Here is a 20,188-nt window from a genome sequence, read left to right on the forward strand (position 1 = left end):
AATTGTTAATTTTTAATAAATACATATAATTGACATATTATCCTCATTATAAAATTATACAAGTTAAATAAATAATATACTTACCTTTATTTTTGTCTCCTCCATTTCTCTTTTCTTTATTTCATTCTGAAAAAAATAACCATCAATCCATAATTAGCTGATATTTGAAAAAAACAAACATTTTTTACACAACAAAACCTTATATAGCAAAAAAAATAAAATTATTCAATTTAATTTCTAGTACTTACATCTCTTGAAATCTCCTCATATAGTTTTTCCTAAAATAAAAAATGATTAATATTAATATAAATTTAATTTCAAGAGAGAAAATTTAAGCAATTATTCTTTATTCTAATGAATTATCTCATTTACCCTTCTTGAGCGAACTCGTAATTGTCCTATTTCAAGCTTTTCTTCGAGTTCTTTTAAATTTTCTAGACTTTCTCCTTCAAGGTCATTTCCATTCATCTTCCTAAAAATAGTAAGATTTTTTTTTTAGTAAATTATAAATATATGTTTCGTTGATCATTTGAAATGAAGTCAACTCATATAAGGAAATAAATTATTTTCTTACCTGAATAATTGAGTGAGATCTAAGCATTCTTTCCTTAGCTCTTCATATGCATTATAATCAATCTGAAATATTTACAATATTATTCAAAAGTATTAGTCCAATTTAAATTAAATAAGAATTTTAATAATGAGAAAAAACATCTCTTTCAAAATATTTTAACTGAAAAATAATGAAAAATTAAATTACTATTAACATAATAATATTTTAAATAATTTATTTATAAAAAAACAAATTATATTAAATTTTTTTTTTTAAAAGTAATCGAGGTCACTTAAAATTTTATTAATTAAAGATTTTTTTTCAAATCAAATGTACCTTAAATGCACAAAAGAGAGAAAGCATAAGGCTGAAATTAATTAAGTGAACTTTTAATTTATTAATCAAGGAAATTTAAAAAATGTATAACAAGAAATACATATTTATTTTATGAAAAATAGATATATGTTTAGTAGGAATATAATATGTTTTTTAAAAAATTACATATAATTATTTGTGTTCTAAAAGTAGGAGAATTAAAAAGGTCATTACTCTTTTGTATAATGCAAGAAAACTTGATATACGATATCCAATCAGTAACAAGGAAAAACAATAAATGAACGGAGAAAAATAATTGTAAAACATTAGCAAGCTGTTAGGAAAAAAATTAAAGGGCCAAACAAACAAGATAAAGGGAAAATATCCCAAGGATCACAAACAACCATCTTAATCAAGGAAGTTTAAAATAAAAACATCATGAGGAGCATTAAACTAGCCCTTCCAATGGATCCATATATTTTTTTTCTATATGGACCCTAGTTTGAATAACCTCTTTCAAGGTGGAATGGAGCAAAGAAATAAGGTTCACTAGGTAAACCTTGCCAAACATTTGAAGGGTTAGAAGCCTCACAAGTATCAAAAACACCCCTAAATTTTATAATTTACCTCTCACAATAACTCTTTAAAGATGGTTTTGTTGGCCTCTTTACTAAGATATTAAGATGCAAAATCTATTTTTCCCCAAATAAGTTGTGAGCACCTATTATTCAAGAATTTAGTTATACTTCATTTAAGTCCATATATAGAGCAGAGATAATTCCTAGGAAAGAGGTAAATGTCTTCCACTAGTTCTCCAACTTTCTATTAATTATCTTTAATGGGTTATGAGTCCCTATTATCAAATTAATTAATAAATTGGGTCAACAAATGAGAGATGTAGGACTTTCTCCTACACTTTATGTTCCACAAAAACTAGGTGGATGCACCTCAAATAACACTAAATTCTATATAAATAATAGCATTATAATTATAAATAAAAGATGATTGTAAATAGAAGATGATTATTTATGTATACATACAAGCATGTCAAAATAATTTTGTAATATTAATATTCTTGTACCTTTAACAATTGAATGCGAACATGCCACCTAAAATAATATGCAACACAAAATAAAATTCTTTAATTTAATAGTGTGAGTGGGTAGAGAGACTATAAAATATTAGTACCTATTCCTTGAGATAATAGAGTCTAAAATTGATTCAATATCCTAATATGACAATATCCATGCTCTATAGTTTAGAAATAATATATTACTATCTTACAATAATTTAAACCAATGTAATTGAATTATGAAAAGGGATTTTATTTGTAATCCTAAACAAACATGCACACCTTAGTATGAATGTTTGAAAGAATTACAACTTTTTGTTGAACAAATCAAACTTTAAACTCTTGTAGAAAATGTAGAAGCTTAAATATTGTACATTTCTTGAAAAAATGCTTCTTTCAAAGAACATGCAAATTTATGTAAGAGACAATATATTTCACAAACCTGTACTCATATATTTATTTGATAGTTAAATTATTATAATAGACATGTTCTAATACAATTTTAGTTCTTTCCAAAAATGTATCACCAAATTTTATCGTGTTTCCTTAAAAGCCCTTTCTCTCTTTAAAATCCCAATATTTTCAAATAAAAATATTTTTTATTAAGGGTAAAGAGGGTTTGGAAGGGACACAATACCATATTTAGAAAATGATGCTATAAGGGTACTAACAACTAAACAACCCACAACCAACAAAAATGTTGAAACACATAAGCAACTAAGACACCATCATAGAAAAATAAGAAAACAAGGAACAAACCAAAAAATACCACTAAAGGTTTTTGAGGGCCTCAACAACCTCATCCTCCAACTGGTCTAAGTTATGATACATATTTTTCATCTCTTGCATATCATTTCTAGCCTACTTAGCACACTTCTTTATGTTCCCATGAGTACAAGAACATGAGCCCTTCTCATCAACACCCTGATTACCCTTATCAATGCTTTGCAAATCAACATATGCCTTGTTACAAGACTAGAAGCTCGAAGCCTCTACCAGTTATCAATGAGGGACTTAATGCTATCAACACTTTTGTGAATATCCTTATATCTCACATTGACCAGATTAATCAAATTGTCATTTACCTTTTTCATCTTGGCCTTGAGCCCAACAATACGCCCTTCATAATCTTTTTTCATGACATTGACATCTTTAGCCACATTTTCTAGAATCCCCAACATTTTCTTATCATCCTCCTTGAACTTAGAATTAGCTTCTCTATTTTGAAGGGATACAATGTTTCTTTGCATGGATTGAATTCTAATATTGACTTGATTGATCTCTAAAGCCAACCACTTTGTCATTATAAATTGATAAATAGTTGCATCCCTGACCACCCCAAGAAGGTCCTCCAGATCCTCTCTTTTAGAATTTAGCAAAGGGGAATCATTTTACAAATGTCTAAGTAAAGGAGTGCGGGCCTATATATCCTCACTAGTCCTAGGGGGAGAGGGAGGGGAAGAGGAAACTCCCAGAATAGGTCTTTTCTAGTGGTATCATGGTTCTCAAAGTTAGGATTGATCTATTCTTCATCCACAAATCTATACTTTCTTTCCAAATCATCACCCTCATAACTCAAATCATTAGACCCTAACATAGCCACATAATCCATCTTCCTTTTCTTGTTCTTACTCTTCATATCCTAAAGGGAGAGGCATCCATCTCATGGGAATTAGACTCATTCTCCTCAATTCTCCACTCATCATCCCTAGAATCAACATCCCCTATTTTAGTATCCATATCATCCCTTATTTTAGATCCTAACCCCTCATTATCAATTGGAGAAGGGGAACCATCCTTCTGGCTTCTAGCTTTAGAGGGAGAGGGAAGGGCCTTGACATGCTCAAGGATAAGGAGGATTAAACCCTCTATAAGAATAGGGTTCCTCTCATTCTTTATATGAGCTGTGTAATTCCTAACTTGAAAGAGGTTAATAGGTTAATCAAAAGACACCTTTTTCTTATATCTAAAATGGTTTAACAAAGTGAAATGAAAGCCAAAAACACTCGTGTATCTTCCATCCACTTAACCAAAAATACTAAAACATATTTGAGGTATTTGACCTCATATCCACCATTAGCCTTCTTCACCATTTTATTTCTCTCGTAACTTGCTTTGAGAAATTTTTGTGTGGTCACCTCTGAGGATTTCCTATCTCTTAAATTTTTCCTTCCCTCTATTGAGAGCCCTATTATCTGTACAATGAGCTCTTTAGAGATATCAACACTCTTACCATAGGTTGAACGAGTCCAATCCTTCCATCCATTGAAGAAGGTTTTTGAATATTTTTTTGATTTGTACCATGGAGGCATTCTACGTAGGGAGTCACTTCACCCTTCATTAAGATTCTCCAAACTTTTGTATTTATTTTGACATCAGCACATGTTATAACGTCAAGCCTATTCCTCTCACCACCTATTATGAGTAAAGGTCTAAATATCACAACCAAGAGCTTACAACACACAATTGAAGTTGGCAAAAACACACTGAAAACCACCTTCTACTACCCCAAAAGAAAAACTAGGCAAGAAAAAAACCCCACCACCAATAAGTACCTTGGAAAATTCAGGAAAAAAAATGACTTAACCTCACTGGCCATGAAGAAATCATATTTAGTAATGTCTTCAACATTAGGCAAAAGGGAATAATTCCATTGTAATATAAAAGCATTTCTCATTAACACCACAATGTTGGGAAAGGACTCGAAGGCATTCCCTTCCCTAAAGATATGGGATATAAAAAAATCTTTAAAATAGACAATTAAAAGAAGTGAATCATTTATCCAGGTCTAAATAGACCAACTAGGATTTTGAGTCCCTTTTAAACACTAGATTATGTTGAGAGTCACCTTTAATCCAAACATTTTTGTACCTTTGAGAATGAGAAATTTTAAGGCCATGGTAACCAACAACCACTTCAACATGGTGATTGGTCTAGATTCCTAAAGGGAGTGTCATCACTAATAGAAGACTACTAAATTCATCTCTCAATACTCCTAGACAACGAACAAGCCTCAAATTTCCATTTGTCACACTATCAAAATTGGTTTTGATCCAACCTAGAGGAGAAAGACACCAAGCTATCTTATCTTTGGTAGTTTTAGCTTTCCTAATTGGACGAGAGATATCATAGTCTAGATCCAAAATTTCAGCATCTTATAGGTCATAATTAGCCACCATCACATTAGAGAAGTTAGAGTTAGACTCAAAAACCCTAGCTTGAAATTTTTCCTTGATTGCCCAACTAGTTTTTAAGGACACAACTGAAGATCTTAACAATCTATTTCTAAAAATAGGGTTATTTCTTTCCTTCCCCAAGCCACATGAGGGATTATAAAAGACAAAAGGAAGGATATAGTAGAATTATGCAAAGGGGTAGACCATTCAACCCACAAGTCACTCAAAGAAGAGGGAAGAATCAATGCAAGATTCAAAGGCCAAAAACATGAGTCCAAACTCTTGGAGTAATCATTTATCTCATTATTTATTAGGTTAGACTTTATTACTTTTCACTTAAGATAAACTTAGCTACTTTTTGTTATCTAGAGTTTTCTTTTATATATTTATTTCTAGATGTAGTTGAGCTAAATTCAGCTCCTACTTTGCATTGCTTTAGTTCTCCTAATTTTAGCATTAGGGTTTGCATCTAGGGTTTCATTCATCCTTTTATAAGGATTCATTCATTCATTATAATTAATAAATTGTACAATAATAAAAAATTCTCTAGTTTTTATAAAGCATACAATCTTTGCTCAATCTCTTTTGTGTGGTTGGTTTTTTTCTTATTGTAAGGTGGTGAAATTAGGTCTTCACCACTTAGATTGATAGTGTCACTAATTTTTCTTAGGAACACCAACCATTAAGAAGGGAATTTATAGAAAAATAATTGTCGTTGCACCAAAAAATTGACCTATTAATGTTTGATACAACTGTGATATTTAATGAATCCACAGTAGGCAATTAAGCCATGTCACAAACCTACGCATTGCATTGCATAGCACAAGGAGACCAAGGGTGAAAACCTTTCAACAATCTCCCCCAATGCAAGTGAGGGTTTTGAACCTATGACCTAGGATCTGATACCACTTGTCAAAAACACAGTTATCATTGTACCAAAAGATCAACCTAATAATGTTTGATACAATTACAAGATTTAAATCCATCCACGAGAGACGATTAAGCCATGTCACAAACCTAAGCTCTGTGTTGTACAAAACAAGGAGACCAAGAGCACACACCTTGCAGTAGGAATTGAATTTGATTGATCCAATCCTGAAAGGGCTAAATACAGATCAAATTAATCCTTCTTGTTTGAGTTGAAACTGAATTTGAATTAGGGTTAAATTGTAATACTAGATCTAGGACAAACAATGAGAAATTGATATAAATTAATAGTAAGAGAATGTTCTAGATATCATGCAGAGATATAAACTTAAATATAAGGATGGAAAATAAATCAAAACTTGTGATAAAAAGTTCAAGAAAAATTGTCAAGACTAGGGGGAGCATGTCTTCCCAGACCTCTAAATATTGGGGCCAAAAAAACTTGATGTATTTTGGATTAGGATGACACAAAATCTATTGTCAAAAGATCATAATAAATTCATGGTATTGGGGGGAGTTAATCATCTTGGTCCTCTTCTTTTTGTGCCTTCAAAAGTTGAGTTTGATTATCATGGTCAATTCTATTGGATTACTCACTTGTAGCTCTTGAGAAATTTTTCTACACACGGAGAGAAGGAAAAGGGGTTGTTAATGGGGGTTTGCCTTGCCTATGGTCAAACCCTAGTTTAAATGAATTAACTTTGAATTGAATTGAAATAAGAAATATAAATTCTAAATTAAATGCTATATCATAATACCTCTGATCTACAATGATTGATGTAGGTTGATGATGCAATGCTCTTTGAATATGATCATAAATATTGATGCAATAACATGACAACACACAAAAGAATCAAACATTTAAACATATTCTTTCATGAGGATTGATGTGATTTTCTCTAGGATGCTTGAAGAATATGGTGGGATGAAATGTTGCCTTGAATGCTTGAAAATTCTTGATGATGACTGCTTCATGAATGCATGAATGATAAAATGAATGTTTCTCTCTAGTGAAAATGAATGGATAGGATGTCTTTATATAGGGTTCCCTAGGTAAATTATCGATTAGGCTGATCTCCAATGGTCAAATTGAGCCACAAGGACCAAAAATCATTAGGGAGGGAAAGTTCCCCACCCTATTTGAAATAGGACACATTTAAGGGGGACCAAGGTGCCCAGGGCACCTTGGTTCGGACAAGGACACCCCAAGAGCCCTTGCATTCCTAAAAAAAGAAAAACAAGCACGTAAATAGGAGGGCACAATTCTAGGATGGGGTCCACTTAGCCATGTAGCCAAACAACATCAAATATGGAGTAAAAAGTACTGAAACAAACCTAGATGAGAAGTAAGCTTCGACACACTAAAGTAGGGACACAAGAATGGGGTGTGAATTATACTATATTACAATTTACGACACTACACTTGTAGATGAATATTAGCTCCTATTGTAGCTGATATGGTTGGTGATTATAGTTGGTTGATAGTCTGGTTGTCTATCAAATTCGGTCCAAAAATGCTTTGCATTTATTTGCATTGATGTTTCGGGTGTTGTATCTTGGAGGACATGTTTATAAAATCTATGTTGTCTTGTAATCCAATTTTTAGAAGTTGGTGTTATTTGCAAGTAGTAATAATGGTGCTTTTATGTTGGGATGACTCTCTAGAATAAAGTTTTAGTGTCAGTTGTGTTGTGCTAGTATGATCTTGATATGGAAATATTATGGAATAATTTGAGATTGTTTTTGGATGTTCAAGTAATGTCTTGGTATGCTCTACATGATGCTAGATGATCCATTTGATGGTGCATAGTGACTGGAATCGACTAACAAGAGTTTCTTTTTAGCTTGTGACAAATCCTTGGGTGTTTTCTCTTCCTTGAAGAATTCATTGCATTGTTTTTGGGTCCTACCTTGGCATGTGAGGATCTACATTGAAGCTATTCATTTGGAAGATATGTTTTGGGATGACGAGTGATGTGTTGTTTAGTGTATATCTACATGCTAGCTTATCATTAACCTTAGAGGAAGTGTGAATTGTAATAGATTACAATTCACGATGCTACACTTGTAGATGAATATTAGCCCCTTATCTATCAGATTTGGTCCAAAAATACTTTGAATTTATTTGCATTTATTTTTTAGGTGCTATAGCTTGGAAGACATGTTTATAAAATTTATGTTGTCTTGTAATACAATTTTTAGGAGCTAATGTTTTTTGCAAGCAATAATAATGGTGTTCTATATTGAGATGACTCTCTAGAATTAAGTTTTAGTGTTAGTTGTTTTGTGCCAGTATGATCTTGATATGGAATATAATGGAAGAATTTTAGAATGTTTTTGGATGTTCAGGGAACATCTTGGTATGCTTTGCATGATGCTAGATGATCTAGTTGATGGTGAATTGTGAATGGAATGTGTGTTTCAAGGCAACTTCTTTGGTCCAACTGACAGGAGTTTCTTTTAAGCTTGTGGAAAATCCTTGGGTGTTTTATCTTCCTTGAAGAATTCATTTTATTGTTTTTGGGTCCTACCTTGGCATGTGAGGATCTACATTAAAGTTGTTCATTTGGAAGATATATTTTGGGCCGACTAGTGTATCTACACATTATCTTATTGACCTTGGAGGATGTGTGATAGCACATGAATTATTGTAAACTACTTAGAAATAAGTGATATGATGTTTTTAGGTCCTCTCTATCTCTTGGATTGGACCAATTTCACCATAGTTATTTTTTGGTGGCCATTTTAAAAGGACATATGCTTGTCCTCTATTCTAGCTGACCTAATTGAAGTTTACAATGAAGAAGATGGTATATATATAATATTAAATCAATGTTGATTGTGTGGATGAGTGTGTGAATCAATATGTGCATTTCACTTACATGATTATATCATTCAAAGAAGTCAATGATGCAAAGCTGTGATAGAGAAAGTGTGTGGTGATTCTTGTGAAGTTGGTTACTTGAGATAGAGATTCAAGGACAACATGATATTTGTAGATTGCCATAGGTAGTGTTGTTGAAGGCCTATACATTCTTAATTCATATATTCATGTACCTTGCTCGGGTACAATGAGTCTTCTTTGCAAGTTTTATGTCTTTCCCTAAGCCAGCACATCTTAGCCTGCAAGTCCTTTTTATCTTGCCCTTGGATAGTGCATCTTAGCCCGCAAGTTCTTTAAGGAGAAATACACTTTCTTGGTAGCGAGCCTAAAAGAATATTGTAATCATTTTATATATTATGTGTTGAATCTCACCATGGTTTTTTCCTATTTGGGTTTTCCATGTAAACTTGGTGTTCTCTTGTGCATTTTGATTCATTGTTTCATCTTTCATTACTTCTTATAAGAATAAGGTTAAATTGGTTGTGAATTATGAAATAAAGTTTAAGTATTTGGTGTAGACTGATTCACCCCCGTTTTAGTTCTAAAGTAAGTTCAACAAGCTCTGTTTTTCATAATCATTGATGTAGGGGAGGTTAATTTCCACAAGAGGATTGACTTAGGTAAGACCCTATACAACCCAACACCATTTTATCCCTTTTGTGTGTAAGATTTAAATTTGGCAAGGTTGGATTATAGATTCACAAAGTGAAGATTGAGACAAACAAATCCAAACATTGAAGAAGAATAAAACCTTGGTCATTATCAATTAGCCATAGTGATAGAATTTTTTCTGACAAAATTTCATGGAGATAATCTATGGGACATCTTGATCTAAAATTTATTTATGACATTTTCATCAGACGTCTTCAATTTAGTGGTACCAATCCACTTTTGGTATTTTGGATATGTTGGTATGGTTTTGTCATTGATGTCAACACTTGTCAACACTTATCAACACTTGGAGATTCTTGGTTATGTTCACTGACAAGTTCAGTGACTTATGCACATTCACCAGTATCCGGTTCACCAATAGGTTATAGTGTTCACTGGCACTTAGAATGACTTGGAGATTACTTGGTTATGTCAAAGACATTGTTTGGACACTTTGTTTTGGTGATTTGGTCATTGATCTAATCGGGTTTGCATATTTGTTGTTACCCGGCTTGAATAGGTCTAGGTTATGCACCGACAAGCATTATTCATTCTAGATCAACATGACACATTATGAAGATGATTTGTTATTATTATAAATGCATTGAGCCAACATAATGCATCGCATATTGATTCATCTGTAATTGATTTTATTGTAATATCTTTTGTGAGTCGACCTACACATTTGGTCTTAAATTTTGGTATATATGTAAGATCTCATTTGTGAGATTACGTGAGAGAGTTGAAGAGGAATATAATAAGGTATTTATGAATATAAGAAGAGCTATACATGCAGACATCATTCAAGATTAAAGGAGGTCTTTGAAGAAAGCAAATCAGAGCTTAACCGGTATTGAATCCAACATATGAAGATGCTATTTTGAGTAGTACATTATCATTGGATTTAACCATCCAATTGTAGTCAGTGTGACTCCCATTTTGTGATTGAGCAGTGAGCTCTAGGCAATTGGCCTTTCTGCATGTGCAGACTCCATATTGTACACACATACTATCTGTAGTAGTATCATCTGATTGTGGGTAAGGTTTCCCACCGTGGTTTTTCCCCTTACAGGGTTTCCACGTACAAATATTTGTGTTATGTGTTGTGGATGTTATTTGTCTTTCTGTTTCATGCATTAAACCTTACCAGTATTGCAATTAACTGTTAAAACTGTTTGCCGACATAAAGTTTGGTTTACCGGTATTATGCATTAAGTTTGCCTAAGTTAGTTTTGGTTTGAAAATAATTGACAACTGATTCACCCCCCCCTCTCAATTGTCTCTGGGACCTAACATCCACATTGTCTGACACTTTCAGTCTCACATCTCAAACAAAAGCTCATTTCTGATTCCTATTTCTAAATTTGTCTTCCAACTTTGCATCTTTGTTATGTAGATTGCTATTCATGTTGAATATTGTCAAATTTTTATCTTTATACCCAATCCTTACATTTTCCTATTCCATATTATCTAATCATATCAAAATTTATAGATAGAATAACTCAATCATTGTGCCCAACTCTCCCAAGGGTTTGGATTTGGGCTTATTGATTATTCTCTAATGTATGTTAATGTGAATGACTTTGTTTCCTAGTTTTCATGTTTACACTAGTGAACCCCATTTCTAGCCCACTACACACACATATAATGGAAGTTTAAATTTATGCAATAGAACCTAATGGTTTTTTATGAAAAAAAATATTTCTAACAAAAATAAAAAAGCTAAATTAATCTAATTTCTAAGATTGACTATTTATATCTATTGGAAAAGAATACTTACCAAAATTTAAACTTGTAGAAATAAAATAACATAGTAAAATTATTAAAAATAAAATATAATAGCGTTCAAATTAAAATTACAAAAATGTAACTAAGACACTGCTATATTATAACTTTAATTAAACACGCAATAAATTAAATCAAAACACTAGAAAAAATCATAAAAGAAATTAAAATAACATAAATAAATGAATGAATGTAAAATGGTGATTTTTTTAAAATGAGTGGCATACTCATCCGTTGGACTTGGATTTAGATCAATCACCCAACTTTGTATCAATACTTCAAATTTTCCATAGTCACAAAAAAAATATATCAATTTTTCTTCAAAAATTATTATCTACATTCTATTTTAAACCTTTCTAACAATTATGTTTTTCTTTATAGTTATAAGTTTTATTTATGCATTAAAAATATTCAACCAACTTATTAAATTAGTGGAAATTATCTCACTAAAATAATAATACACTTGTCTTTCTTACTCCTATGATAAGGGAATGACTTCATTTATTATCTATACCCGTCCATTCTAATATATTACTACAACTTTGATTGCGCATTACATAACATAATTTTTTTTTTCTCAAATAACATAAGAAAAATCATCATACTTACATGGTTTGAGAGATTTGTTGTAGATTCTTCATTAAATGTTTCTCCTATCTCACGTAATCTTTCCAACAATATACCTTCATTTTCACCTTCATCCACATGTCTAAAAGAAAATATATGAAAATACACAGTCACAATATGCATCTAAAAATAAAATTTATTGAATAAAGAAAAATAAAGTACTTATGTTAGTAGCTTTTAACTTATCTTACCCGAATGCATGATTGAGATCGATATATGATTTCTTTTCCTCTTCAACCTTATTTTTATTGATCTGAAACATTTATAACATTTTTATTATTATAAGTAACCAATAAAAATAATTTATTCAATAAATATCTTTAAAATATGTATTAATTAACTAAATGTAATAACATATTAAAAATTTATTTAAGATATTTTTCACTATAATTAACAAAAAAAGTGATTGAATAACGTTTACAAATTATCAAATAAAAATATGACCATGTTAATATAAAAATTAACTTCATCAATTTTTATTTTAATGAAAATTGAAGTGATAATATATTTATAAAATAGTTTCAATAATTAAAAATAGAAAAATGTGGTACAATTTATCATGCAAAATATATAACAACTTTGATATGTATTATTTATTCTATATTAAATATGAAAAGTTATTATATTCCTTTCAATTATATTTACAATTATCAATATTAAATTTTTATTTATACTTAATTAATTTATCAAATCTAAATATCTATATGTGGTATAAATTTTATTAAAGCTCAATTTATAGAAAACACACAGGAGTTTCCTCAAGAATTCATCTGCCATTTTAAGTTCGAAATTTAATGTTTCTTTGATTATCCTACATATTCTAAAATATAATCTATATTTGTGCATCTATTAATATATGTAGAGTTTATCTCTTCATTGTTTTCCACTTTGCAAGTACACTCTTATGTTATTTTCATTACTATAATAGAGTCATGTTTTAAATTGTCCCATGATTTGCAAATATATTCTTATGTCCTTTTCATTACTAAAATATAGGCATTAATTGAAATTGACATGGATACCCTTGTGCTATGTACAATTTTATTAGTATCTCATTTTTTTCTCACATGTTGTTGTATCAAGTTGCTTGTTCTCATAGAACACTAATTATATTTTTTTGCCAAAAGAATGGTACCTCATATTTATAGATATGCCAAGCTTTAATGTTCATAACTTCTCATGTTTTATAGAACTCTCTAGCCCTTTTATTTTGTCGAAGGGTTTACTTTTTTTGTTCATGAGATACATGATTCATCATATGATTTTGTCAAAGGGTTTACTTTTTTTGTTCATGAGATACATGATTCATTATATGATGTATAATATTGACATAAACATATCCTTCTATTACATTGATAAATTAAAATATGGTGATTCATGAATAACGTTTCACCTCTCTTGAATATTCATGATATTGTCATAAATAACCATGGTATTCACCATGTTTTGCATGATATACCCTTACATTACTTGGTACTCCGATGCATACATATAGTGATTTACTTTATTCTCAACGATTTATCTAATGTGGAGCTTAATGACTTTTTCCTAATTGAGGAACATGTTTTATCTTCCCCACTTGATTTTTATAAGATTCAATATTATAATTGCTTCTCTTATTATAAATTATAGTGTGTTATTATGATAGTGGGACCTAATTTTGGGGCTTCATAACAATATTTGATCAGGGTGTGAGTTTATAATGTCTTGGTAAACATTACTGCACTATATAAAGTATTATTTATAAAAAGGTGATTATTTTATTAAAATAAGGAAGAATGGGAGAATGAAGATCAAATAAAAATATATATTAATTATAAATAGTTTGATGTTTTTGATTAAAGAAAAAATGGGTTTTGAAGGGACTTGAAACCCTTTACAAAAGGACATCAGTTTGGACTTAACAAGACATTAAGCCAAAACAGACCACAACAACAAAATAACCCCATAGAAAACATGTTCAATATTACAACGATGGGGGAAAAACAAAGCCAATCAGGGAATAAAACACTGAAAAACAAAGACATGGGTTTTAACAGAAGGCTCCCACAACCTAAAACAAAACTAGAGAAAGACCAAAAACAATCTAGCCAGGGCTCCCCCAAACTAAAACCATCAATATTTACAATTAGCACTACTCTTGTGGGAGTGGAGAGTCATATAAAAAGAGGGTTTTGAAAGCTTATCTTTCTTACCCTTAATAGTAATCCAGCCCTCCACCTATGCTTCCTTGTTATGCCAAGCCAGCGAAAGTCCACCATCAATATGAGAAGGAGAACTAGTAGAAAGAGCATTCACCATATCACGAGAATCAACAACATTCCTCCCAACATCAGAAGAGCCATCGAGATTGATAGTCAGAACACTATCACAAGACACGACAGCCTGAGGCCCAATCCCTCTTCCATTTGGGGAATCACCATGTACAACCTGCTCAACATCAACGTTCCCTCCCTTTGAGACATCCAAAGAAGATGTCGCATCAACGTTTCCACCATTTGTGGTCTCCAATGGGGATGCCACAACACCTTGTGAATCCAACACAACCACATGTGAAAAACTCCTAAGTTGCTCAGATTTTTTCTCAACCATATAGTGTTGTTCAAAAGGCCTTTTCCACCACAAAGCCGACAGTCTTTTCTCTAATCCGCATTGTCTAGCCGCATCACATGTTTTAAAACATCTTCTACACCGAAAAGGTATCCCTTCATAGTCCAAAGATTGAACCCAACAACCCTTAGAAGATTTGAGCACAATCTTAGTAGGCAACCCTTTGGAGACGTCCATTTCAACCAGAATACGGGCAAAGGTGTAGTGAAAAATATCAAAAGATTCATCATCCACCATCAAAAAATCACCAAGGGCTTCATTCACTTCCTCCAAAAGAGGATCAACCTAAAGATGAAGGGTAAGGTTAGGCAACCGAACTCAAATCAGGATCTTGTTAAATGTTTCAGAAGAGGGATTGAAATCTGAGTGCCAAGGTTTAATCATCATCATCAATTTGTCCTCCCAACTAAAATAATGATCACATAATATTATGTTTCTGTCGTGAGCATTGTCAAACTTTTTTATGAAAAACTCTTTTGCCATGGGATAAATATAAACTTTACCAGTAATGAATGGCTCCCACTCCCACTATTTTGAGATTCAAGCATGCAGCTGAGGGAGGCTAGGCAAAAAACCTCTAAACCGACAAATAACTCCTTGAGTGGAAAAAACAGAAACATTTTAATCTATTTGCTCTTTCGTCTCTTCTTTCAGAAGAATGGAGATGGCATTAGAAACTAGAATAAACCCTCTGTCAACATTCCATCTCTTCAACCCTTGCTGAAATTGTGCCTTTGAATCCTTATACAGTCCACCAAAGCCAACAATGGCAGGCCCCGTCGCACTCGCTCCAACCCTAGCGGTAGAATCAACCCTTACGATGGAAGAATCAACTGCCAAAGTCGATGATATCCTAGCATCCGCTGCAGACTGCAACCCTACAGCCACAAATGGCAACTCCGCAGAGGGAATCGCATGGTCTCCAACCGTAGAGAGCATCGCAGAGGGCCTTAGTCTTCGAGGAATCTTTTATTAGTTGTAATCATAAATAAATAAATAGTTTGATGTTGACCCATGTAATCCATTTAAATATAATATTATGGTAGGAATTGTTGCTTGAATGTTAATTTCATGTCATTATCTTAAATATAAAATACTTCTAACAGCATGTTTATGTTGTGTACTCTCGAATTAATTTTCCTATTTATGTAATTGGGTTGCATTATTTACACAAACTTTTATTAAGACGTGTATACATTATTTTATTAATTTATATGGAAGCCTATTTTGATGCTAGGTCAATGGAAGGGTTAGAATCATCCATAGGAGATGTTTTACATGCATTACGCCATAGATTGCCCACATAAGAAAATGGTTAATAGATTTAAAGAGGTGATAAATGAACAATATAAATATAAGTAGGATGATCCTAGAGAGTGACATGATGCTTCATTGATTGAATCTTACACTGAGCAAGTATGCTTGACGTGCATTTTAAGAAGTTATAGGTACAGTGTATTGACTTCACTTGACTCCATAGGTCTAAGCATACCTTGATGGTGGTTATATTGGATGTGTCGAATTGGCCATAAATGTTTGGGCTTACTCATTGTACTTAATTTGAGTGGGAGTCCCTAGATATTTTATTCATTTTGCCCTAGATATTGCAAATGGTATGACTCTAGAAACCTTTTCTAGTATGAACACCCAATAAATGAATGATTTAATATGTTGTCTAAATTTTCTATTTTTGTAAATTAGATGTGAAAATATGCTTTTGTGGATTTAAATGAATTAAATGGGTTTGGTAAAAATAAGGGTAAATGAAATTAATTTATTTTACTTACAAAAAGGATTTGGGTCAGGAATGTCTATTTATGGTTAATTTTACCATGTCTGTATTAAACTATATTCTATATGTGTCTTTATAGTATTTCAATTGAAATTGGATAAATTTAAATATTTAAAATGATAGTTTAAATTATCCCTTATTGTAAAAGTATTTGATGAACTAAATAATGTTTTATGCCTAATGTATTATTTTCCATAAAATTGGAAAAATATAATTAATTTAATTATTTTTGAAAGATTATTGGGGATGGAATAGTATTTATATTTGATTAACTAGATCGATATATTCACTAATTTCCTTTGCTTATGAACTAGATAAGGTGTAACACTAATCCACAATTCCTTGAAATGTCCTCTTTCAAGTTTTGCAGTTCCCAATTTCTTTAGTCTTTGTCTCTTGGGGTTTAAACTTGATGGTTATGTGTGTGGGGCAACAAGGTAATTTGAAACCCCAACCTAGAAACCTAATACCTTGTTGCATCAAGGGAAAGGTCGAAGGCTTGCCCTCGATAACCCACAACATCCAGGGTAAGGCTACAAGCTTATTCTCGAAACCTTGATTGTTGGTTGCTTATTAGTGGCTAGAGGTAGGGACTTTAGATTAATTCTTGCCATATTTAGGAGAAGTGCTATGTTAAAACCTTGATAATTGAGGATGAAAAAGGTCGAAAGAGAATAAGGTCTCCCAGTTAGGCAACCACCTGCATAGGTTGGCCCTTGTGTTTGAGGATCATATTTGGTCTTACATTGAATAAATAAGAGGATGATGTTTCCCCCATCATATCCTTGTGTGGTTTTGTGAGAGAACATGACCTTGGGTTAGTGCTCGATCATCATTATATGTAGTTCCCTCTCTCATAGGTTAATTGTGGATATTTTGATAGTTGTTTAGTCTTCCTTTGGTGCCTCCTTTCTTATGTAGCAGTAAGGTTGCCATTGTTTTCATTTGCTTCATGTTGCTATGTTCTATGTGACACTTGTGTGTATTTTATAGTGTGAGGCATGTTATGTTGTGTCTTTGGTGTTTGATTGTTGTGTTTTTAAAAATTGTTCCACCAAGTTATACCTTGGTCCTTTGGACATGGCATTACATTAACCATGCAAGATTAGTCATCAATTGACATCTAACATTAAAACTATGATACATTGGAAATTAGGTGTGGTGTTGATTTTTAATAACTCTACTATTGTTCATTAAACCTTATCTAGTAGGACATAATCACTAGTTGAGGTAAATAATGTTATTGTTTCTATTGAGGGTGTACTTTCATATGATAACTTAGAGAATAGAGTATTCTTTATCTATCTTTAGTATGGGTTCGACATTAACAATCTATTAACTATAGTTTAAAAATCATACTTATCTTGAAGATAACAATTTCAAAATACCATGGCAATGGTATATCATATGGATTTTTATTTTATAAGTTTAAGTATAAGAATTATGTATGACCGTTAAACATGAGCTCCCTATATTTGGTAATATATCAAATAAAATGTTAAGTTATTGCTTGATCTTATCATGTTGATATCTACAATTACAAGAAGCATTTAGTTATAAATGCCTAGTACAAATGTTATCTAGTCCAAGAACCAAGTTATTAAGAGAAATAAGTGGAATTTATACTAATGTTATTCTCAAATAAACTATTTATCAAAGAAGTAATTATCAATGAGTATGATAAGGACTAGAAGGGCCTTTGAGTTGACTCATAAGTGTGGCAACCAAATAGATTTAAATGATTCCAAGTGGTAGTTAAGAAAACCTTGTTGAAGGTGGGATTCTAATACAAATGAAATTGTCAAGTTATGAATGTAGAATGACTTATTAGTTATAACAAATTTTACTTATAATTATTTTAAGATAAATAGAATTATGTGTTAGAGATATAAATTCTAACTCTACTATTATATTATTGAGAATTTAATGATTTAAGATAAATAAAATTATGTGTTAGAGATATAAATTCTAACTCTACTCTTATATTATTGAGAATTTAATGGTTGTTTTAGATTAAATAGAACACAATCAAGATGAAGGGACCTTGAATAATATGTATAAAATCTATTTCAATTATTATAATTAGGATAACACATTTGAATAAGGAATTCTTTAGATATATATACTATGGATATGCTAATGTTTCAATAGAAAGATGAAGAAGTGTGCGGCTTTTCAACCAGTTATATTCTCTTTTGAAATTTTCTGGATTAGATTGTGTGTATTTTTTCCCATCAACATTTCGAATCACTCTACGCTTCATCATCAGTTATATTCTACCATGATCGTCCATCTGAAAAAAAAAAAAAGAGGAAGGATATGAAAATGGTGAGGGCGGCGTGCATAGACACATGCAAGGGCAGATGCAGAGGCACAAAGGAGGAGAAATGGGAACTGGATGTGAAGTTGCAGATGGGATCTGGTACAGATGGAGATGCATGAAAAGAGAAAAGATGAATAAAAATAGCAAGGGCATGGAGGTTGAAGAAGAGAAAGGTGGGGGAAACGAGTTAGATGAATGGGAGAGAGCTTATGCAGATGGCATATCTTGGGAGGCATTGCAGGAGGATGAATGAAGCAATCTCCATCTAGACAAAAGCATCAAAAACTGCAACTTCACCAGTACAGACGCCGCTTGCAAGTTGTTGTGGCCTCCCATATTCAACGTGGACTGATTCATTATCTTTACATCATACTTGATTTCTCTTTGGTACTGCCTCGTTCTAAAGCTTTTTTCTTTCCCGTTACAGTATTCGATATTCCTGGTATGTTCAGTCGATTAGTTGGGTATTTTTTATTTGTGTAGCTAACGTGTAATTCTAAATTTAAACCCCACAAACCCTAAAGCTGACGGTCTATCCAATCCATTAATTTGTTGGGAAATGTTACGGTAGTTTTACTGATGTTTTTTGTACGTCGAAAATACCAGAAAATGATCTGGTATTGTCAACGTTTAATATTTCTTTCCTTCGCATTTTATGGCACCTGGAAACCCTAAATCTTGAACATAGTTTTAAACGTTCCTTTCCTTTGCATTTTATGGCACCTGAAAACCCTAAATATTGAACATAAATTTAAACGTTCTGTTCCTTTGCATTTTATGGCACCTGAAAACCCTAAATCTTGAGCACAATTTTACATTTCTTTTAAATGTTAAAAGGCTCAGGTCATTCATAATGGTCAGAAGAGATTGCCTAAGGGTTGATGTCTATATTCTATCACTAGGAAGCTCAACATATACTGAAATTGCAAGCATTGTCTGACGCCTTTGAAGAATATATCGTCATTTGCAATATATTTATTAAACCATGCAACTTAAAGGATGAATACATATGACCTGTGAATACAATAATTTGTAGCTTTCGTGCTTATAGTAATCAAAACAGAACCAAGTATTGACTAATATTAATAACAAAAGAACTAAAAATATTATAATGCTGAGTTTGGCGTGTACATTCATACCATACTTCAAGATGATGATAAACATTTGACTTAAGCCAAGTATAGGAGTTAGTTTAAGGGTACAAAAATGTGAAAAAACATTATGTTCAAAAAGAATTGTATGATGCTTATAATTAATCAGATATATTTTTCTAAGGTTAAAAACGAGTTTTTGTTTTCATATAAATGTGTATTAATTATATGTTCATTATTAAATATCAATTTGTCAATAATATAAATATACAATAATTATAGAATAATATAATATTGTTTCATATCTAGCATTTGTTGAATGTTAAATAATAATGTGTATCTTATATCAGTGAAACAATCAATCCTATACTTTGGAAAAACC

The 20,188-nt window shown here is 31.7% G+C and overlaps 1 protein-coding gene across 1 annotated transcript in view; it reads right to left on the bottom strand.

The window, feature by feature from the left end:
• Positions 1-230: 230 nt before the first annotated feature.
• LOC131039090 (MADS-box transcription factor 55) overlaps positions 231-20,188 on the bottom strand; it is a 47,264-nt gene continuing 27,306 nt past the window's right edge. The window contains exons 5-9 of the mRNA XM_057971741.2: positions 12,182-12,243; positions 11,973-12,072; positions 575-636; positions 373-472; positions 231-278 (exon numbers count right to left, since the gene is read on the bottom strand). Coding sequence (XP_057827724.2) covers positions 231-278; positions 373-472; positions 575-636; positions 11,973-12,072; positions 12,182-12,243 — 372 coding nt within the window. The remainder of the gene's footprint in view (positions 279-372; positions 473-574; positions 637-11,972; positions 12,073-12,181; positions 12,244-20,188) is intronic.

Source organism: Cryptomeria japonica, chromosome 7 (assembly GCF_030272615.1).
Source record: "Cryptomeria japonica chromosome 7, Sugi_1.0, whole genome shotgun sequence".
In the NCBI taxonomy this organism is placed as follows: Eukaryota; Viridiplantae; Streptophyta; class Pinopsida; order Cupressales; family Cupressaceae; genus Cryptomeria; species Cryptomeria japonica.